Source organism: Takifugu flavidus, chromosome 1 (genome assembly GCF_003711565.1).
Source record: "Takifugu flavidus isolate HTHZ2018 chromosome 1, ASM371156v2, whole genome shotgun sequence".
Lineage (NCBI taxonomy): Eukaryota > Metazoa > Chordata > Actinopteri > Tetraodontiformes > Tetraodontidae > Takifugu > Takifugu flavidus.
Window position 1 is genome coordinate 2,440,926 of NC_079520.1, and position 22,884 is coordinate 2,463,809.

At 44.8% G+C, this 22,884-nt stretch overlaps 3 protein-coding genes across 4 annotated transcripts; 1 reads left to right on the forward strand and 2 right to left on the reverse strand.

Moving 5' to 3' along the window:
• Window positions 1-3,398: 3,398 nt before the first annotated feature.
• Window positions 3,399-11,691, reverse strand: LOC130529193 (uncharacterized). 2 transcript variants are annotated; one of them, XM_057039289.1, is made up of 3 exons: window positions 8,768-11,691; window positions 7,239-8,682; window positions 3,399-4,237 (listed from the first exon to the last, which is right to left on the reverse strand). In XM_057039289.1, exons 1-2 carry the CDS (start codon window positions 10,229-10,231, stop codon window positions 8,557-8,559), a joined length of 1,590 nt encoding a protein of 529 aa, XP_056895269.1. In that variant the 5' UTR covers window positions 10,232-11,691; the 3' UTR covers window positions 3,399-4,237; window positions 7,239-8,556. The 2 variants fall into 2 exon arrangements, with proteins under 2 accessions (XP_056895269.1, XP_056895189.1); XM_057039209.1 differs by having other exon boundaries at window positions 7,239-11,691.
• Window positions 5,381-7,229, reverse strand: LOC130529635 (uncharacterized). The gene is made up of 2 exons (XM_057040113.1): window positions 5,874-7,229; window positions 5,381-5,600 (listed from the first exon to the last, which is right to left on the reverse strand). Exon 1 carries the CDS (start codon window positions 7,180-7,182, stop codon window positions 5,932-5,934), a length of 1,251 nt encoding a protein of 416 aa, XP_056896093.1. The 5' UTR covers window positions 7,183-7,229; the 3' UTR covers window positions 5,381-5,600; window positions 5,874-5,931.
• On the forward strand, window positions 11,691-22,550 carry LOC130529771 (interleukin-1 receptor-like 1). The gene is given in 15 exon segments (XM_057040366.1): window positions 11,691-12,278; window positions 14,107-14,273; window positions 17,251-17,314; window positions 17,445-17,585; window positions 17,588-17,675; window positions 17,746-17,929; window positions 18,093-18,240; window positions 19,264-19,332; window positions 19,509-19,632; window positions 19,742-19,760; window positions 19,762-19,894; window positions 19,967-20,104; window positions 20,586-20,750; window positions 21,719-21,858; window positions 22,093-22,550. Coding segments are annotated over 14 exon segments (1,671 nt in total). The 5' UTR covers window positions 11,691-12,278; window positions 14,107-14,246; the 3' UTR covers window positions 22,324-22,550.
• The last annotated feature ends 334 nt before the right edge of the window (window positions 22,551-22,884 follow it).

A 22,884-nucleotide genomic window follows, 5' to 3' on the forward strand; every position in this document is an offset into this window, starting at 1 on the left:
GTCTGTGTCTCTGAGGTCTGGAGAAGAAGCTGAACTGCTCAGTCTTCTGTGGAGTGAACGTGCTTGGTCAGTGTAACGCCAGGTGGGAGGTCACTGGAAGGTCAATCCAGACAGATGGATACAGTCAAAGCATCGACAAGTAAGTTCCAGAAAAACAAAGATGTTGGCTTTAGGAGGTTCCTCATCAAGGTGGTGGGTGTGAATCCGTGTGTTCATGGGCAGTGACAGTGGTTTTTTCCTTCTTTGCTAGTGTCATGGATAACATTTCCAAGGTCACCACGTCTACTGCAGTCCTGACCATCGAGAAGGTGTCAGAAAGAGATTTCCAGACCACGTTCACCTGCATTGGGATGGGTTTATTCGAAACAGAATCAAGAAACATAACTCTGAGGCAGCGAGGTGAGCGACACCTCCCGTGTCTCCTCTCCTTCGCCACAGCTGCGTCTTTAATGCCTCTTTTTCTCCTGACAGGGATCTATTTTGGTTTTGACGTTCCAAACGTGAGCATCTTGCTGTCCTGCCTGCTTTTCGTGTCGTGGCTTTTTCCCTACGCTAAAGCACTTAAACTTATGTTCACATTAAATCTTTATACCTATGCCAGTGCCAATGAATTGGAGTGCGGAGATACCACAACAAGGTCGAATGATGAGTCAGGATCAGCTGGTTCACGGTCCAAACGATGGTTTATTGTTGATTCACAATTCACCACACATGAGAAGTAGCCCGGGCTAAGTCTGAAAACTAACGGGAATTTCCCATCTTTTATACTATTCGGAGCTTGGGGTTACTCCGCCCCAGGCTCCTCCTTCTAGTTAGCTATTCTTACTCATTTTCCACCGTTAAGTACCATTTATCATACTTATCAGAAGTCAGGTGTACCTTACATGTTTTTTTAAAACAGACATCTCTTGTTCAAACAGACAACCTCCCATCTCTTGTTACCACTCCTTGGTAACTCCCGGACTTTTTGGGCCCTGGGATTCTGGAAAGCGCCTTGAAGCAATTTTGATTGTATAAGACGCTATATAAATAAAGATTGATTGATTGATTGATTGATTGATTACCTTTCCCTCCTATTGTTCGTGCACTGCTGTGAGCTCAACAGGTTCTTGGTCAATTTGCACCTGCACTACCGGATACTGTCCTGTTATGCTTACTAACACACGGGATACTAAGATGCGGAGTAGTGGGATGATGCAGCAGACCACCAACAGTACTATCAGTATCATTGCCCCTATTATCATTTCAGCCATTTTCAGATACTTCAACCATCCTAGCTTTCCCAACCAATCCCAAAAGCCCTTAATCTGGGTGTTCCAATTGGTATTTCTCACATGCTCATCTCGTATCCTCTTCATTTCACTCAGTACCTTAGTCAGGCTACCATTACTACCTGTGTGCGTCGGAATCAGTGTACAACATTCTTCTCCAATTTCGTCACACACTCCTTGATCTCCTGCCATGCGTGATTCTATCACAAATCTGTTTTGCAACGCCATCATTGACGTGGCGTGCAGTTGTTCCCTTACCAATGACATTCCCCTTATAGTAATTCATGAACATCTGCTGGTTGTACCACATGAAATTTATCCAGCGACTGTTTCGAGCTATGTACTGAGCGTTTGCTATTGAGCCGTAAATTGGGACAGACCCTGCTCCTCTTCCAATTTTTATCCATGCAGAGCCTATGGCTACTTGTTCTTCTGGTACCCCATATGGGACCTGATCCCACGTAATATATACTTCATTCGTCGCCTTCCAATCCCATTCCCAATTTTCGCTAGACTCCTTTTTGCTAGACTCCTGGGTACTTCGTTTGTCTCTGGGTGACGTTTGATCGTCATGCCTTTTTTGTGTGATTAATGATAATTGGCCAGTTAACATTATGGGGGCACATATCCCTTCCCAATTTGCTGGCAACCATGGCATCATAATGTCATTATTGTCACAAGTCCAGAAAACATCTCCTAACTGTCTTGTCCCATTTTTCAGATCCAACAACCTATATTGAGCTATGTGAGATGAGTTTCGTTCATAAATTACCGCTCCCCCGTTTGGTACTATCTGTTCACATTTAATTTGAGCGTTTGGGCCGGTCTTACATAGTTTGATGCTCACTGTGGTATTTGTTGTGCTGTTCCCATCGTCTATCTCTGGATACCAGTCGACGCTGCTGCACTTCACCCGTCCCTCAGCATCTGTCATATTTGGTGACATTCTTTGGGCAACCTCTTCAAGTTCTCCTCCTTGTACGATGCAAAAAGGAAAAACAACATTATCTGGCTTGTGCACTACTGGGGGTAGTGCGGTTACCACATCATAATCATCATCCGATAACAATACGGGACAGATTCTTTTGTCATCAGTCCACCCTGGGAGGCCTGCCGCCATGTGCATTGCACACAGAGCAAAACATTTAGTAATGTCTGGGCATTGATGAGAATTGTCTTTATCTTGTTGTTATGTGTTTCACCATATGTTTCTGTCTTCTCTTAGAAGTTAGGCAAGGTAGACTCATTGGTAAATGTAATAAAGAACAGAGACATTCCAGTTGCAGGATTGTTGTCTGTTCTATTGTTATCTCAGGAGCCAGTCAGGCAGGGGGTGTCAACCACTCATTGTATACAGGACATCAGGGGGTTGATGATCACATTTGCATGAAGAATGGGATCTGGCCACCTGGGAAAACAATGGAAAAGAAGAACTCTACCAACACCGAATGGGACTGGAGGAAGAGGACGAGGACATCCCAGCAGGGGATCCGGATTGGATTGCATGAACATTGTGAATTTGCATGTGTGTGACTATAAAGGACTGGGCCAAGGGATAGTTAGGTCGTCAGACTTCGTGCCCTGACAATTAACTCTGTTGTTGCTAGGGTTATGAACTGGCCCGGAGCTCTGTAATATTTGTATCTTGAATTGGTTCTATTGTTAAATAGATTTTGAAATTGGTACTTTTCTTCTCGAAGTCTTCATTCAAAGAACACGCGGATCGGCAGCTACACTTGAAAGGTATCGCGATCCAACAGCATCCTCCTAATTCTCCACCTGGAATTGTCCGAATTTGTGGTAGTTTTCTAGCATTGTAACAGGCGATGCAATCCTGCTGTGTTTGTTTCTTAGCGTCAAACATTGATTGTGCCGAATAGTATAGCCACTGTTGGAACATATTTGTGTCCCAATGTGATGTCCTTAATTTGTCCAGGTCTCTTTTTCGTCTCATGTTCAGCAATTTTACTTTTGTTTCCGCTTCCTCCACTGTCATGCTTTGACCTGTTCGCTCGTTCTGACAACCTGTCTTACCGCATTTTACCTGAATGGTCACCGTCCCTTCCCCACGGCAGTCCGCGCTTTGGGGTTGTCCCAGCCAATGCTTGCCGATTGACTCGGTTCCCACTATTTCTATTTCTTCTGTTAGTACAAAATCATAAATATCTGCTTTGACATGCATTATCTGTTTGATTTTTCAGTTGTTTCTATCCACTACTCCCTTGTGAGTTGCTAGTGTGATCATGGCCAGGGCACACGTGTCTAGTGCTTGTGTGTGCTGTGTGTTTGGGTTAGTTGTCATCAAGAGTTCCCCCGTTGTTAAGCCGCTAAGGGTTAACACCATCATCATGCAACTAATCAGCAAGCCAGTCCGGCCCCGACGGTGGGGATGACGAGCCTGACGAATCCAGGGCACCATCCTCAGGATCAGTGACATCAGAAGGATGTAGGCGAATATTTTTTCCAGGCGTGGGTGGGCGGTCCGGAAACGGTGGTACAGCAGGCCCAGGAACGGGAGTGGGAGTATCAACAGACTCCGAATCAGAGGACTGCGACTGGCGGAGCCGACGGGCCGCCACCCTGGCGGACCTCCGTTCCCCATGTGGGGAGAGGGACTGAGAGCTTGAGGAAGATGTGGTGGAGGAGCTTGTGGAGGAGTGTGTTGGACTGACGGCCAGAGGGTGACTATACGTCTCCCTGTCAGCATGCTCAGACTCCGACGGACCCGGAAAGTGTCCAGGAGGGTCGGGAGGTCTGTGGCGGGTGCAGTGGTTCTTATGGAACCAGAAGGGCTTACCTTCAACTTTTAGGGCAGTGGGGGTGGTAAGTACAACTTTAAAAGGTCCTTCCCTACGAGGTTCGTTCCACTGGCGTCTAAACACCCGTATGAACACGAAGTCCCCCACTTGAACGTCACGGACGTCAACAGGGATGTGTGTCTCGTCCTTGCTGTGGGCTTCCTTCACCTGTTGAAACACAAGTCTGTGGATTTGAGTTAATGCACGTAGATAGTCACCTAGTTCACGCTCCAGTTGTGCAATAGCCGGGCCCTCCACCGGACCTCTGATCTGGGGAAGAGGCATGGGTCGACCTGTAAGCATCTCGTGAGGTGTTAGATGGGTTAGTCGGTTAGTTTGAGAACGCATTGCCATTAGGGCTATGGGCCCGTTCGACTGATGCTTGAGACTGCGGATGATAGACACACCCATACTTTTGTTTGATCCCTAAGAGCTTGAACATTTCCTGTATGACTTGAGAAACAAAATTGGACCATTATCAGATGATATCGTGTCTGGCATCCCAAACCTAGGAAACACTTCCCTACAGAGAAACCTTGCTGCGGACTTGTGGTCAGCCTTAGAAGTGGGGCATGCTTCTATCCATCTGCTGAACCTACAAACAACAACAAACATATATCTTTTCCTCTCTACACGATCAATCATGTCCACATAATCCATAATCAGGTGCCGAAAAGGTCCGTCTGGTAGTGGAATGTGGGCCAATGGCTGAGTGAACATCTTCCGAACATTGGGCCAGATTCACCAATATGTTCTTACGAATCTTCTTAGATTCTTTCTTAAGTTGTTCTTAAGAAGTTCCTTAAGAAAACCCTACGTCGGATTCACCAATGCATTCGTAAACCCCAGAATTGTTTGCAGCTGTGTTCTTAGATTGATGAATGCCATCTGTTCGTAAGTTGAAAGCGCGTGCCAGATGAGTCTAATTAACATATGATTAGCATAAGTCACCGCCCACCAATGCCCATAAAAGGAACTGCAGCAGGACCCTGTAGACGGAGCAAAAAGCAGCAAAATGCACAAAGCGAAATGCTCAAAGCTTGCCTCTCCACGCCTGATTTCTGACACCGTGTTGAACAATCAAGAAAGGATGGCTAACATGCTTGATAAAATTGCCTCAACCCTGATGACTATAGCCAACACGCTTAAAGAAATCAACGAGAATGTAAAAAAAATAAGAATGTAAAAAGAATAAAAACGTGTAAAAGCTGTGCTCTGAAACCGGTCTCTCTTATTTTTTCTTTTTGAAGTGAATCAAGACTGTTAGACTAAAATTGTGACAATAATGCATTTTATTCACAAACGGGCAATTAATCGCGCTCAAACGTGAACCGCGTGCCTGCAGTCTGGCCCCATCCTCAAGGGGTTGTGGCTCTGTCCAAACACATCCAGCGCCCCTTTAAAATGCCGATGGTGCGTTCAATGGTGGAGCTACTGCGCCCATTCATCTGATTGAATAAAATTTCCTGTGGAGTCTGAGGGTTGGTCAGTGGTGTCAACAACCAGGGAGCCAGGGCATATCCTCGATCCCCTAATAAAATAAATCAAGATAAAATCAAATAAAAAGACAGTTTTGGCATGGTTTCCAATTTGGTTGATTAAAGTTAAGTCATTGGCACATTTACGTAATTTTAAAATTCTCCGTGAATCACCAAAAATACGAAATAAATAAATATGACATAATTATCATTGTAATATTGAATTTTATTGAACTCCACAAGAGAAGAAAACACAACCATACCAACATGTCGGCACTGAAATGTGCGTAAGAGTACTCCTGAGTGTTCGTAGGATTTGTTCTTACCTACGCATAAATCCAGGATAAGAAGAAATTGGTGAATGCCACAATCTTCGTAAAATGTTCATAAGTGGGACTTAAGAACAAATTTGTTCGTAAGAACGTTTCGTGAATCTGGCCCATTGTACTTAGGACAATGGGGACACAATGACAACTCCCTGTCAACCATGGGAGTCATGTAGGGAGACCACCAGACTGCCTGCAGTTTCCGGATGACCTGGGCTCTAGAACAATGATCAGGTTCATGCATCTTCTTAATAGCAATGGGTAACAATGACAATGGCAAAACAAAATGTCCTCGAAAACCCCGCCATAACCCCGGATGGGGATGCGAGGTACGGACAGCTCCCCTTTGCACCCAAAGACGTTTCTCTGCAGCTGAAACTTTGTCCTGTGCTTCGATCAGTGAAGCCAAACTGGTAATGGGGGCGCAATCTTCTTCAAACAACATTGGCCCTTGTATTATCTGTCCTGTTGCCTCTTTGGCTGCTTCATCTGCTAGGTTGTTCCCTATTGCAATTGGTGATTTATTGTTTTGATGTGCTGCACACTTGACTATGGCTAGTGCGGTGGGAAGCTGCATGGCTTGTATTAATTCATTTACTGCTTGACCATGTATTACAGGTGTGCCATCAGCACGCACAAAACCTCTTTGTTTCCAAATGCTCGCATTAATATGACATACACCATAGCCATATGCACTATCTGTATAAATAGTTGCTCTTTTGTTGGCTGCTAATCTACATGCTGCTGTCAGCGCTTTGATTTCAGCTAATTCGGCGGAATAGGGCTGGTCTAGGCTAACTGTTTGTACTTTAGTATATGTGCCGTCTGGCTTGAGCTGTACTATACCATACCCTGCCCTGGTGCCCGTCTCACCCCTGACACATGAACCATCAACGAACAGTGTCAGGTCTGACGGAATGGGGTGATTGTACAAGTCATCTCTTACTTTCATAAAATTTTCTGTCTCTTTAAGACAATCGTGTGGCACCCCTTCTGTGGGCAACACCATTCTTGTGGCTGGATTTATAGTTGTACATCTTTGTATGGTCAGGTCAGGTCCTGATAGCAGGATCTCATAACCCGTCCGTCGCCCTTGAGTGATCACAAATTGCGGGCTTGTGAGCATTGCATGCAGTTGATGAGACGTATACAAAAACACTGGATGGCCCATCGTGATTACTGAGGCCTTTTTGTAAGCAAAGGCGGCTGCTGCTAATCCCTGATAGCAGGGTGGCAGCCCCTCCTCCACACTATCCAATTTGGTGCTACAATATGAGACTGGTTGTTTACCTGTGGGGCTGTCTTGCATCAATACTGCACATGCATATCCTTGTCTTTCTGCCACGTACAAATGGAATGGCTTACTATAATCTGGATTGGCCAATGCCGGGGCAGTCTGGAGGTCTTTCTTTAGCAGATGGAATGCTCCGTCTGCTTTGTCAGTCCACTGCAGCTGGGCTGATTGCGACCCTTGTCCTGCTGCACGGATCATGGCTCGTAATGGGGCTGTTTTGAGAGCACAGTCACAAATCCACAGTCTACTGTAACCAGCCATACCTAAAAAGGACAACATTTGACCAACAGTTTGTGGTTTCGGTATTTTGCTTATGGCTTCCAACTGGGACGGGGCAATATGCCTCTTGTCCCCACTTAGCTGTCTACCCAAATACTCCACCGTTTGTTGACAGAATTGTAACTTTTTCTTACTTACTTTATGGCCGCCCTCAGCTAGAGCAGTCAGCACGATAATGGAATCTTTTTCACACTGTTCCTTGGAATCAGAGCAGATCAAAATGTCATCTACATACATCAGGGTAGTTGATAGAATATTTAGATGGCTAAGATCGTTAGCAAGAATGCGATTAAAGATGGAGGGGGAGTGTACAAACCCTTGTGGTAGGCGAGTGTACGTGTATTGTTGGTTCATATAAGTAAATGCAAACAGATACTGGGATTCAGGATGGACGGGAACACTGAAAAATGCTGAGCATAGGTCAATCACCGTGAACCACTTAGTGCCCGGGGGTATATTTGATAACAACGTGTGAGGGTCAGGTACGATTGGAATTTCTTCAGTCACTATGGCATTGATTGCCCTAAGGTCATGTACTAACCTATACTCATCACTGTTGGGCTTTTTGATAGGGAAAATTGGTGTATTACATGCGCTACGCGTCTTTATCAGAACTCCTGCATCTTCTAAACCTGTTATGGTAGATTCTATACCTTCAATCTTGTCTGGCCCAAGGGGGTACTGCCTCTGATGGGGTAACCTAACCTTTACCTATACAGGAATAGGTGGCCCCTGTGTCTATCATGAATTGATATCTATGATTGTACACAGTCACATTTATTGTTGGTTCTGCATTTGGCCGTTGTGTCAGTATAGGCATAATTCCCTTCCCTTCTGGCTCCTCTGGGCACCCCTATTGCCAGTATGCTGCTGGACCCATCCATGGTCCATTGGTTTGTACAGCAGGTACAGCCGGCATGGTTCCGGGTTGGACGGGCCCTGGGCCAGGATTTTGGGGTCCTGCCCATGGGTTAACTGGGCACTGTCTTTGCATGTGTCCCACTTGTCCACATCCCCAACATTGGAGTTCATTTGGGTACTGCGGTGGCACTTGTCCTAGTGGGGGCCCTTGGTTTTGCTGTGGTCCTTGAGGTCTCCTCCATCTTCCTCTCATGGACGGGCCACCCCTTCCTCTACCAGCTGTTGGTTGCTGGGTGCTTCCTCCCTGACTGAGGTGGAAATGGATTGGTGGCATCTGTTGAGCTTGGAGTTGACTGGTAGGCACTGCAGAGAGAACTTGGGGCATAACAGGTGCCGCCTGGGGAGCAGGTGGTGGAGACATTACGGGTGTGACTATGGGTGCTTGCGTTACCCTCTCCACTTCTGGTTCCTTCTCGGGCTCTGGGTTGGCTGCTCTTACAGCTGCTTGGGGCTTGGGTTTTTCGCGCTCCTTCTTTTGCTTTGCCAGCTCCCCGATTTGCAGTTGGGTCAGTTTATTAGCCATCATCTTGTTCTGGTCTTCAAGGGCCTGTTTCTCAGCTCTGTAAGCATTTACATAGTGTATTATATGTTCAGAGAAAACGGGCCATGTCAATTTCATCTGTCCTACCACCCCATTCAGTTTGGTCTGCACCTCTTTTGGCATGGCATTCTTTACATACATCATGAACAAAGCTTTCGTTGTTTCTGTGCTGTCCCACTCACTCCCAGTCTCGGACTTCCACATCTTCTGATAGTTGTGCAGGAACTGCGAGGGACTGTCCTCTTCCTTCAGGGACTCCTTTTCTAATATGGCGGGGTCCATTCGCGAGGGGTACTTTTCTCTCAATGCTTCCCATACCCTAGTGCGCATCTGGTCAAAGGATACCTCATCATGCAGGTGTGTCACTGTCATCGCTCTGTATCCAGCTGCTCTGAAGATCTCTGCTGCCGCTGTTTGTCCTGCCGTCTTTATCAACAGCGCTTTGATGTCGCCTGCTGCCAGCTTGATCCCTCCAGTGATCTCTTCAAGCTTCTCGATCCACTTGTCAGCCCATTCTGCCAGGGGGGTCAGTTTTCCTGCAAGTGTTATCATGTCCATGAAAGACCATGGTACGTACCGATAGTCGTTCTGAGCTCCCTTGGCCATTAGTGGGCACATTTTATGGCATATTTCATCTGGTTCAGTGTCTTGGGGTCGACTCTTCGTTCGCTGTCGTAACTCCATCCGACTTCCTGTTCCCCTTTTCTCCATCTGTAGTTGTAGGTCGTAGGTTCGTCCTGACCTCTTAGCACCGGATGCTGCTGCAACTCCACTCCTACTTTGGAATGGTAATGACCAGCTCCCCTCGGAGATGTCTTCACTTTGCTGGTCCGCATTACTGTCACTCTCTCCTTGATCATCGTCCTCCTCTTCAGACTGGCTCTCTGGCTTATCTTCCTCCTCCTGGTCCTCCGACGGTTTTTGTTGTGATGTTTTAGCTTCTAACTCTGCACTATATTTCATTAACTCTCTTAGCCGTTCTTCTTCTTTCCTTACCCTTTCCCTTATTTTCTCACTTTCTTTTTCCTTTATCTTCTCACTTTCCCTGACGTCCTCATTTTCACTCTTGTGGGTAGCCTTTCTGAATGTTCCCTCACTCAGGTGTGATTGCGATGTTGAGGTGCACGCATCCTTCTGGCTGCTACTCGGTTGTTCCCTCATCTCTTTCTCATCTTCATTTATTACAACCCTTATCTTTCCTGTGATCATTCCTTCTGCTCTATCCTCATCTCTTATTACAAACTGTCCTGCCCTGTCTGGGGAATAAGGTGGGGGCCTATTGTCAGTGTCTCTGTGCATTCTCGGGTCCCGAGTGGCCTCCATCCTGAAGTATTACAGGATGTCCCTCTGCTCAGCATTTCCCAGCCTTTTCCACATGTGAGTTTCTTCATACTTTTTATCTTTATTTCTTAGCTCCTCCTCCACTTCATCACATCTCCTAGGATCAAAGCTTCCTTCAAGGGGCCATCTGTTTCTTCCCGATGTTATTTTATGCCAATTTTTCATACATTGTTGGATTTTTCGTTTGTTCACTGGGTGTGTGGCAAGAATTACTTTTACCGGAGTTATTTCGTTTGTATTTTTGCTTTTGTTGGAGCCGATGTTTTATGACAGTTTACAGTGACCTTTGGTGACCTTACAGATTCTTACTTCCTTTAATCCCGTTCTCTTTTTCCTCCTACCGCCCCAGCTCTTGACCGATACAGACTCAGTTTGATTCTATTTTATACTAGGGGTGATTTTAGCTAGTCGCTTTAATATTATTACTTTCTTAATTAATTTGTGTTCGCTATTACGCTTTACTATATTAACTTATGTCTCTATATTCAATTCTCTATGTCTATATCTTATATCCTTTTACTGTCACCTCTGCTCACACTTTCCTATATTTATTATTCACACAACAATAACAAAGCATCACATCACACCAAAAAACGTTTTACCTTTCACTGCTACCTGCAGTTTTTCCTTTCCCTGCCTAGGACCACTCCTCGATAGGCCCAGTGGTTGACGTCTCCTCAGGCGGTACTTTTAACTCTGATCAATACATACCTCAGTATGATTGTCCTTTATGACATAAATTTCTATAAACAACCTTCTGTTCAGCCTGCTTGTTCCTTACGCCGTCTTTCTACTCTCTCCCTGGATGACTCTCGTTCCAGCCCGTCTGATTGAACTTTCCCTGCTCGCTTTTCCCATACATTACCAACATGTACACTATTGTTCCTGTACCTGTAAGTGATATAGCAATCCAGATAGAAATTAACAGATTAAATATACATTTTTCAATCACATCCATCTATTATCACACATTCAACGTTGGGCTCGCTTACCAGCTATTACTGCTCATATACACAATTCGTGTTCTTTTACTTTAAGTTCTAGGTTCTTTGGAGACAGTTCTATTGGTACCTTCAAACCACAGGCGTCTGACAGAGGCCGGATCCCCATTAATTTCAAAAATAAAAAGAATTTTGGTATTTCACCTGATATTTGGTGGATATGTGGGCCCGTGGGGTTCCCAGCCTCCGCTCAGCACCCGCAGTCGTCAGGTCCAGCCGCTGCCTCCTGGCTGGCTCGCCAAAACTGTCGTGGCTTTTTCCCTATGCTAAAACACTTAAACTTATGTTCACATTAAATCTTTATACCTATGCCAGTGCCAATGAATTGGAGTGCGGAGATACCACAACAAGGTCGAATGATGAGTTAGGATCAGCTGGTTCACGGTCCAAACGATGGTTTATTGTTGATTCACAATTCACCACACATGACAAGTAGCCCGGGCTAAGTCTGAAAACTAACGGGAATTTCCCATCTTTTATACTATTCGGAGCTTGGTGTTACTCCGCCCCAGGCTCCTCCTTCTAGTTAGCTATTCTTACTCATTTTCCACCGTTAAGTACCATTTATCATACTTATCAGAAGTCAGGTGTACCTTACATGTTTTTTTTAAAACAGACATCTCTTGTTCAAACAGACAACCTCCCATCTCTTGTTACCACGCCTTGGTAACTCCCGGACTTTCCATTAACCCCCTGGTAACTCTCCCGGACTTTCCATCTCATAGCAGGTGATCAAACAGTAGTATATATAGAACGGGAACATCAAACATTGATTACACATTGATTACATTGACTCCCTTAATTTCTCATGATTCTATGCGTAACTCTAAGCACTTACTCTGCATAATCATTGACTACAAAGGTTTAATTATTAAATCAAAGGTTAACTATTAAAACCCACACATTTGCCTCAGACGCCTTATGCCCGTTACCCTTCTTCACTACAGTCGCTGTGCTGCTCAAGTGCTTCTTCATCGACATCGTTCTTTTGGTCCGTCCCTGCTTGTTGCAGATAAATCGCAAAACAGGTGAGACATTGACCGGCCACTTTATTGGGTCCACAAACAGCTCATCAGCCGATCACTCGGCTGCAGCTCCATGTATTTATGTAGTGGAGACAGAGAAGTCGGAAGAGAGGCGGTTTAAGTGACTTTGAAGGTACCAGACAGGATGGAGTCTTCAGAAACTGCTCAACTACTGGGACTTTTACACCAATCACCTCTGGGGTTCACAGACAGTGGTGAGGGCCGGCTGTGTGGTGTGAGGTCAGAGGAGAATGGGCAGACTGGTTCCAACAGTAACTCACGTGACCACTGGTTCCAACCAAAGAATGAAGAGCACCATCTCTGAACACACAGCACGTGGAGCCTTGAAGGAGTTGGGCTGCAGCAGCAGAAGACCACTCCTGTCAGAACAGGAGAGAGGCTACAATTAGAACACTGGACAACAGAAGATTAGAAAAAGGTTGCTGGTCTGAGTTTTCTATGATTTATTAATATGTTAGTATCAAGGTGAATCTCAAGTGGCCGGTGAGTGTAAATCAAAGCAATGGAGAAGAGTGTGTGTGTGTGTGTATAAAAGACGCCCCCGGTGTTCACAATAGCTGTTACGGACGGGGTTGAGCAGGACCCGAACGCAGGCCAGGACACAGTGGTAAAATGGTCAAACAGCTTTACCGGGGGGGGCACACGAAGAACACAAGGGCAGCCCTCCAGGACTGCACAACACCCAGGGCACAGGAAACATCAGGGAACCAAAACAGTCCTCCAGGACTGCGGCGTCTGCCCTTCCCAGGTCTACCGGTGAATCCTCCAACACCAGCAGTCCCCCTGGACAGCAGAGAACTCGGGAGTCCGGTGCGGCACGCTCACTGGCCCAGCAAACGGCATGAAGACCCTGAACGTGCCCAAGAGACACGGAAGGCTGAAGCCCCCCTGGACTGCAGGAAACTCCACACACGACAAGGAAGACCAACTAACACCCACACAAGACGAACAGAACACCCTGGCACTGACAGGCAGGCGCAACCTGCTTAAATAGGCAGGTGCCTACAGGTGCGCCTGCCCGCAGTGCCAGCTGCCACCAATTGTGCCCCACACACACCCCTGCAGGACACCGACCGACACAACCCAGAACCCCAACAATAGCAGGTTTATAATTTGTAATTAGTGTAACGTGTAACAGGGCCTTTGTGTCATAATATGTTATGGGGCGTTTAATTACACAAAATATGGTCCATACAGAATTTCCGGTGTCCTGCATTTCTTCTTCTGTGGTGTCCCCTATAAAAGTGATGGTGATCCTTCCGCCTCTCCCCTTTTGCAATATAGTCTTGTGGGAGAGGTGGGTGTCTCATTTTCCATCACATCAATTTGGATTAGTTACGTTTGGTTCTCTGTTCATACATTTATGTATTCTAATTGATTGTTTGATGTGTTTGTTTATTCATGTTATAAATACAATAGAACATACCAGCACTTAAACATGAAGTTTAAACAGTTTCGACCGTTAGCTTACTTGCCATGACGAGTTTCGCTAATGTATGTCTTCCCGCCTTGTGTGTGTCTAGGAACTGAAGCGGGCTGCTAACTGTTTATTCGTATTTTTATTTGTTGCTGTCAGGTATGTAACTAGTTGTATTGTTGCCCCTTTTGCAATATACTCTTGTGGGAGAGGAACTGAAGCGGGCTGCTAACTGTTTATTCGTATTTTTATTTGTTGCTGTCAGAATAAAAAGATAATCCTGGACACGAGAGTCTCATTAAAACACAACGCGGAGTTCCACCAGTTACAAACGCATGGATGAATTGAGGTTTCCGTGGGTTTGAAACCCCTGAATTTGTTTGTTTGTAATAGATACACGGATGTATGATGCCTTTGTGATTTATCAAATGGAATGTCTGGACAAAAAAAAAGTGAGAACACGCTTCACCAGTTCATCACTAAGATTTTACCCTCTGTGCTCGAGGACAAGTACAGATACCGTCTCTTCATTCATGGCAGGGACGACTTACCTGGGCAAGGTCAGCATCTAACAGTTCGATTTACTATTTATTTTGATCTTAGTTTAATCACTGGCTTCTGTGATACGTGGTGTGCATTAATCATTTGGATTCTCATCCGCCTCTATGACCATCTTAGTTGTGACGGGTGCAGTTAGGACCCAAATGCAGCACTCTGGAAAGCTGGACCGTAGTAATGACTTTTATTAACACACGGGGAAACAGGAACTCAGGCAGACCAGGAAACACAGGAAATAGTCCGTTCTTCAGGCTCTGGGCCCGCACAAAGTCTATGGGTTGCAGGCTCGGGGAGTGGGACGACCAGCAGCGAAGTCCGAGCCGGGCGGAGAAGTCTAAACCAGGTGAGCAGACAGGAACCAGAGACGCTGAGGCAGAAGTCGTAGTCAGGGGCAGAAAGCAGGTAGGTTGTCCGGGGAACAGGCAAGGAAGGCAGAACGAAGACAGGCAGGGTCAGTAACGGGCAAACCGGCAGGGAAACAACACTGGAAAGTCTTGCATGAGAGCAGAAGAACAATCTGGCACTGAGTGAGTGTGAGGCTGGAGAATATATACACTGGTAGGTGATCTGATTGATGAGTGAGGGCAGGTGTGTGATCAGTGACTGAGAGCAGGTGTGTGATCAGTGACTGAGAGCAGGTGTGGTGATCAGAGGGTGTGGTGTGAGCAGGGCAGTGGAAAAGTACTGGGACAGGAGGGAACTGGGGAAAAGGGGCTGTGACAGTCAGTAACCTCCTTTTCAGCTGCACTGCCCGATGACTACTCGATCTTATCACCTAAGGATATTTTTACATTAAACTACAAAAAGTATGACAAAAACCAATTACGCGATGAGGGAAATGCATTTCATGAAGTAATGCATTTTTAAAAAAATTATTATTATTTTGAGTTATTCTAAAAATACGAGTATTTAAAAATTATGTCTCCTTTTCAAAAATATGTTGAAATTTAAACAGTTATTTACGTCCAACACGTAATTCAGCAAGTAAATTCGACTTTGGCTCTTTTCCCCATCGATTTCATATGTGTAACTGTAGTTGCGGAGACAGTCCAGCAGAGGGAGACATGTTTCTTTTTATTATTGTAGGTGAGTGCAGGAGCGGAAGCAGAGGACATAAATGACCATGTTTATGCTCTAAGGCAGCAATCAAGCAGACAAAAATCATGTTTATATGAATATCGATAACCATGTCATTGTTTTAGCAGAGTGAAAGCATCATTTAAAAAAATAATATATACCTTTTGAAAAGTAAGTTGAAGATCAATACCAGAACCAGAACCACCAACAGTCTTTTTCAGTCTTTGGCACTGGAACAAGAGCTTGGAACATGACTTGGAACGAGCTTTCTGCTATACAAAATCAAGACTAATGTAAAGCATCATTTTCTATTGGCACAAAGAAATAAATATACTTGAACCTTCGTCGTTGATGGATTTTAGAAGTCTATCTGATGCTGAACTAATTACAGCAGCAATCAACAGATGTTTACTCGGGTTCGCTGCCCAACAGTCCCGACTGATCCTCATTGCTGATGGATGTGCTCTCCTGGACTCCTCAGATTCCAGGAAATCCCCTCCCAAAATGCTCAAACTGCTCCAACATCCTTTGACATGTGCCTTGATATGGAGGTCTAGAATAGTGAGGACATTTCTTCTTAAATCTGCAGAGGGTTAATTGAGGGTGTAGATTTCTTAGAATCAAGACAGCAAATTGTCTACGAGAAGGAAGTACTCTGTGTGTGTGTGTGTGCGTGTGTGTGTGTTCATGCGTGCGGCTGAGCCTGGGACAGAACAGGAGATAAAAACCTCAGCAGATGAGAGGACAGAAGGAGACGGACTGGACCTGCAGCCATCTCAATCTTTCATTGGGAAAATTAAATAACTTCTATATAACCTAACACTGCATGGTGTTAGGTTATATTTTATATACACAATAGAGCTGCAAATCTACGAAAGCAACATCCATCACTCACCAGTGACAAACCACATTAAGATTAAGATTAAGATGTACTTTATTCATCCCCGTGGGGAAATTGAATTGTAGTAGCAACCTATACAAAGTATAGAAACAGAATAAATAAATACAGATAAGATTAGAACGTTATAAGCATATATACAGCATATATTACAAGCACATATATATATATATATATATATATATATATATATATATATATATATATATATATATATATATATATACACACACACATACATACACACATACACACATACACACATTATGTGTGTGTATATATTATACACACATAATATAATATATACATATTATAAGCATTATAAGCATATACACATAAATATAGAATAAAATAGAATAAAATTACAACATAAACATTACACAATTATTGTTATTGGCTGGGTTAGGATGAGTCATACAGTCTGATGGTGGACGGCAGGAACGACTTCCTGTTCCGTTCCTTAGAGCAGCGAGGCTGCAGGAGTCTGCTGCTGAAGCTGCTTCTCAGTTTGTCCACTGTGTTGTGGGGGGATGGGGGGGGGGGACTGTCCATGAGGCATTGTCCATCAATCCCTTCATAAATGTGAACATATGAAGGAGTTGTTCATATATATTAGGTCATATTATAAGTTATTATAAGTTGAAAACTTTTTAAAGTCAACAGTCTGAAAGTAGCATGCATGGAGGCGGTGTGTGTGTGTGTGTGTGGGGGGGGCAGTAACAGCAGCGTCATCATAAGAAGATGCTCTGATAAAACATTAAGATTCATCTCAGCGCGACATATCGATCTGAACTGAAATGTGAGCTCATCTGTCGCAATCTGCGGTTTGGATGCCAGGAAACGGCGCTGAACTCCTCTGCACGCTGCCTGTTTTTGTTTTTCTAAGGTAAAACTCATAAGATAAGATAAGATCCCCCCCCCAGCACATCAGCAGCAGGACGGATGGCTTAGATTCACTTTTGTAGCCAGACGTTTAATCCTTTAATGTGCTCCGTCTGCGGCAGGACATGGACACTTTAAGACTTCTGTTGCTCATCGTCATGGCAACATCTGCATGTGACTGTGCAGGTAAAGAACCTCCGTTATGATGGTGTTTATATTTTGCCGGATTCGATTCTCTGATATCTTTACAACCAGAAGTCCGACGTTTGATTTTTCCTTTGCTAATGATTTAATTCACGCTGTCTCCTTTTTCCAGTGATGCAAATGTGTGAACAACATAATTCGGAGTTTTTCAACCTTCTTGAAGGTGAAGCCTTCTTATTCCAACCCTGGGAAATTGACATGGACCATTATGAGGTCAAATGGTACCGAAACGTCACCCAGCCTGAGCCCATCTCCACGAGGAAAACCAGCGCGTCCACTATCACGGCAAGACTCTTTTCTTCCTGAAGGTCCAGCCCGAGGACGCCGGAGTCTACTTCGCTCAGTAAGGGTTCAGACAGCTTCCTGCCAGACTGAGACGCGGAGAACTTTCAGAACTTCTGCTTCTTCTGCAGACACTCTGATGAGGACGGACGCTGCCACAACTACAACGTGAGCATTAAGGTCTTCAGATCAGAAAGGGACACAAAGCTCCTCTATGGAAAAATCAAAAACTCTGACAGCAACATGAAGGTCCCGTGTCCAGGATGGATCAAGTCCATATGTGATGACCATAACGGGACCTTCTCCTGGATGAAGGTGCGTTTGGTCTGAACGTTGAGGCATCATGTGCTGTGAGGGTGGCAGTACAGAATAAAGGTTTTGGGTTTGAGTCCCCTCTCTTCAGTAAATGGGACAGATCTGGAATTTGAAGGAAACATCAGATTTAAGTTGTGGATGGATTTTTGTTTTCTCCCTGCAGGATTTCAAACCTCTGGAAGACCAAAATAAAAATGTCCTGTTGATCAAAAACGCCAGGAAAAAGGACGAGGGGGTGTACACGTGTGTGTGCACCTGGATGCACAATCAGACTGTGTACCGGTCGTCAGGCTCCAGGGAGCTCATCAAAGGTGAGGTGGCATTTTCAGGTTATCAGGACAGAGGTGTCCTTTTGGGGGGGGGGGGTGAGATGGCAGCGCGACACCTGTGTAACACTGCAAAACAAGGTCAACTTATTTTAAGACGACCTTGCTGTCGCCAAGGAGACGTCGGGAAATGTTGTGAGCTTTCTGAAGTGTTACTACGGGAAGTTTTTAGGACCCAACCAGAACTGGGCTTGGTCGTCGTGACCTGACAAACGAGGCACTGACCGCTGCTTGTCTGAATGTAAGTTCATGGCCGTTCAGTAAAGACCAGACGCAAGATTCCATAGGGGAGTCGAAGGAAGCCGGTTGCCTCCAGGAGATCAGAACTGACCGGATCTCCATGAGTCCTCTCATTTGAGCATCTGTAGACACTACAGGGTCCATAACATAAAGAATCATTATATACTCACACACTTTTATTATATACTCTAAGTGTTGTAATCGTACATTTTAATTGTCACCTCTTACGTACCGTGCGTACACATACTAACCCTAACTCCATACATATACACACGTATGTTATTTGTTGTGGGATTTGATCCAGCTTTGCTCTTTTTTCTGTGAATTAAATGAAGCGTTAAAGTCTAAACTCTTAAATTGTCATATATGTTTTTTTTCTTAATTAGGTGGTAGAAATTACATTTTGGTTTGTCGTTCACTGTAAAACTGAAATCTGTAATTTCACTAAATAAAATGTTACATTTGTTCGTGGTGTCAAACAAGTTAATCGTTTTATTCTTATTTTTTAAACTAGAGACACTTTGATGGACAATAAAATGCCTGAATTTAGTGCAGAAAACAATAAAATCCAGGAAGACCAAGATTCCTGTTTTAATCTGTGCTATGTGAAAAAAATTTAAATTACATCAACTTTTGTTGGATATTATACTTTGTGTTAAAATTCAACTTATAGGAATCTTTAATGGAAGCAACATCCCAACTACAGCTAAAACGCTCCCAGCAATGTCGCTAATAATACACATCATTTGTCTTTTTTGTTCCTGGCAGAGGAGCAACGTGTTCATCATGAGCCCAAAATCCTCGTTCCAGAAACCAGTGAAGTGCTGGCTGATAAAGGTACACCTGAGCCCTCACACGCCAGAGCAAAGACACACACACGCACACACACAACACACTCACACCACACACACACACACACACACACACACACACACACACACAGGTCCAAACCAGCAAAAATAGGCCATCAAAAATGTCTGTTTTAAAATGTGAAGTGTGTCTGTGTCTCTGAGGTCTGGAGAAGAAGCTGAACTGCTCAGTCTTCTGTGGAGTGAACGTGCTTGGTCAGTGTAACGCCAGGTGGGAGGTCACTGGAAGGTCAATCCAGACAGATGGATACAGTCAAAGCATCGACAAGTAAGTAAAACAAAACAATGTTGTTGCTTTAGGAGGTTCCTCATCAAGGTGGTGGGTGTGAATCCGTGTGTTCATGGGCAGTGACAGTGTTTTTTTCCTTCTTTGCTAGTGTCATGGATAACAGTTCCAAGTCACCACCACGTCTCTACTGCAGTCCTGACCATCGAGAAGGTGTCAGAAAGAGATTTCCAGACCACGTTCACCTGCATTGGGATGGGTTTATTCAAAACAGAATCAAGAAACATAACTCTGAGGCAGCGACGTGAGCGACACCTCCCGTGTCTCCTCTCCTTCGCCACAGCTGCGTCTTTAATGCCTCTTTTTCTCCTGACAGGGATCTATTTTAGTTTTGACGTTGAAAACGTGAGCATCTTGCTGTCCTGCCTGCTTGTCGCTGTGCTGCTCAAGTGCTTCTTCATCGACATCGTTCTTTTGGTCCGTCCCTGCTTGTCGCAGATAAATCGCAAAACAGGTGAGACACTGACCGGCCACTTTATTGGGTCCACAAACAGCTCATCAGCCGATCACTCGGCTGCAGCTCCATGTATTTATGTAGTGGAGACAGGGAAGTCGGAAGAGAGGCGGTTTAAGTGACGAACGTGTCCAAGAGACACGGAAGGCTGAAGCAGCCCCCCTGGACTGCAGGAAACTCCACACACGACAAGGAAGACCAACTAACACCCACACAAGACGAACAGAACACCCTGGCACTGACAGGCAGGCGCAACCTGCTTAAATAGGCAGGTGCCTACAGGTGCGCCTGCCTGTCAGTGCCAGCTGCCACCAATTGTGCCCCCCCCCCCCCGCAGGACACCGACCGACACAACCCAGAACCCCAACAACAGCAGATTTATAATTTGTAATTAGTGTAACGCATGGATGAATTGAGGTTTCCGTGGTTTTGAAACCCCTGAATTTGCTTGTTTGTTTGTTTGTTTGTTTGTTTGTAATAGATACACGGATGTATGATGCCTTTGTGATTTATCAAATGGAATGTCTGGACAAAAAAAGTGAGAACACGCTTCACCAGTTCATCACTAAGATTTTACCCTCTGTGCTCGAGGACAAGTACAGATACCGTCTCTTCATTCATGGCAGGGACGACTTACCTGGGCAAGGTCAGCATCTAACAGTTCGATTTACTATTTATTTTGATCTTAGTTTAATCACAAGCAGCACGGTGGTGCGGTGGTTAGCACTGTTGCCTCACAGCAAGAAGGCCCCGGGTTTGATCCCCGGTTGGGATTGATTGGGGTCTTTCTGTGTGGAGTTTGCATGTTCTCCCCGTGCCTGCGTGGGTTCTCTCCGGGTGCTCCGGCTTCCTCCCACAGTCCAAAGACATGCATGATTGGGGATTAGGCTAAGTGGAAACTCTAAATTGCCTGTAGGTGTGAGTGTGAGAGAGAATGGTTGTTTGTCTATATGTGTTAGCCCTGCGATTGACTGGCGTCCAGTCCAGGGTGTACCCTGCCTCCGCCCATTGTGCTGGGATAGGCTCCAGTCCCCCCGCCCCCGACCTCAGTGGAGGAACAAGCGGTAGAAAATGAGTGAGAGAGTGAGAGTGAGTTTAAAATGCATTTCATGAAGTAATGCATTTTTAAAAAAATTATTATTATTTTGAGTATTCTGAAAATATGAGTATTTAAAAGTTATGTCTCCTTTTCAAAAATATGTTGAAATTTAAACAGTCATTTATGTCCAACACGTAATTCAGCAAGTAAATTCGACTTTGGCTCTTTTCCCCATCGATTTCATATGTGTAACTGTAGTTGCGGAGACAGTCCAGCAGAGACATGTTTCATTTTATTATTGTAGGTGAGTGCAGGAGCGGAAGCAGAGGACATAAATGACCATGTTTATGCTCTAAGGCAGCAATCAAGCAGACAAAAATCATGTTTATATGAATATCGATAACCATGTCATTGTTTTAGCAGAGTGAAAGCATCATTTAAAAAAATAATATAAATACCTTTTGAAAAGTAAGTTGAAGATCCGTTGGGTGTCATGTTCGTCCCATATGTGCGGCTCTTTTGCAGACTTCTCCTCTGCTGTCTTGTCCTGTCCTGTCCTCTGCTGTCCTTCACAGATCATCTGGAGCAGGTTGAGTCCTGCGTGCAGCAGAGCAAGATGCTGATGTTCGTCCTCACACCAGCTTCAGGGTCTGAACTTACAGAGCAACATCCTGCTGGGTGCCAGTACTCAGGAACGGAAGGATTTTCCTTGCAGGTGAGACTTTCAAAACCAACAAAAGGATGAATTTGATGTCACTTATAAAACATTTGACCTGTATAAAGTTCATCATTTATCAAGATTACATTTTTAAAAAATTGTTTTCAAGAGCAGAATTTGCGTAAGCAGGAGATTGGAACTAAAAAAAAAAAAGCTTCTCTGTTAAAAACCAAAACTTTAGTTAATTTTAATATCAGTACGTTTAGTGTAACACCTTTTCTTTCCCCCCAGATTGTGCTGCACCATGCTCTCATCCAGAGTGATATCGGTGTGATTCTGATACAGATTGGAGACACTGTACCAGGAGGATTCACCCATCTTCCTCCTGGCCTGCAGCACCTGATCATGAAGAGCGCCCCCTTGAGGTGGCGACACGAATCGCGATGGGCCGCCGCCAGGAACTTCCGCTTCTGGAAGAAAGTGCGCTACCTGATGCCTGCTGTACCTGCCGCAAAGCGCTGAACGTCACCTTCATTTCAGAAATAAATTAATATTAGATATCACTGTGAGCTTTGTCACTTCCGTTAGTGTGTTTAATTTAAGTAATAACTCCTGTTTTACGTAGCTCAGATAATGATTTGTATGGACACCCTAGAAAATTACAATGTTTCAATGTCTTTCTGTACTTGCCTGATCTAATGCAGGAAGCCCCGTTAACCTCATGGAACATTAAAGATGATTTATCCCTCTCTAAGAGTTCTTTATTAAAATAGATTTCTTAAAAACTCAAAATTGGAAGTGTGTGTGTGTGTGTGTGTGTGTGTGTGTGTGGTGTGTGTGTGTGTGTGTGTGTGTGTGTGTGTGTGCGTGAGCTCAGATGTTGGTGTTGTCCATCTGCATCCTCTGGGCTCTGCACATGTCCCTGTGTGGCCTTTTGGCCCCTGTGCCTGCTGGAGAGGCCTCTAGACATGACTGTGGTCTGCAGGGTGGGACATGTGCATGTCTGAAGATGTGTGTGTGTGTGTGAGTGCATGTGTCAGCAAAAGGAAGACAGCGGCACACTCCCATTGTTATGCAAAGATC

Bases quoted from the DNA above. Each gene is read 5' to 3' on its own strand.
- LOC130529193 (XM_057039209.1), bottom strand. From the start codon at position 10,231: ATGGAGGCCACTCGGGACCCGAGAATGCACAGAGACACTGACAATAGG.
- LOC130529635 (XM_057040113.1), bottom strand. From the start codon at position 7,182: ATGCAAGACAGCCCCACAGGTAAACAACCAGTCTCATATTGTAGCACC.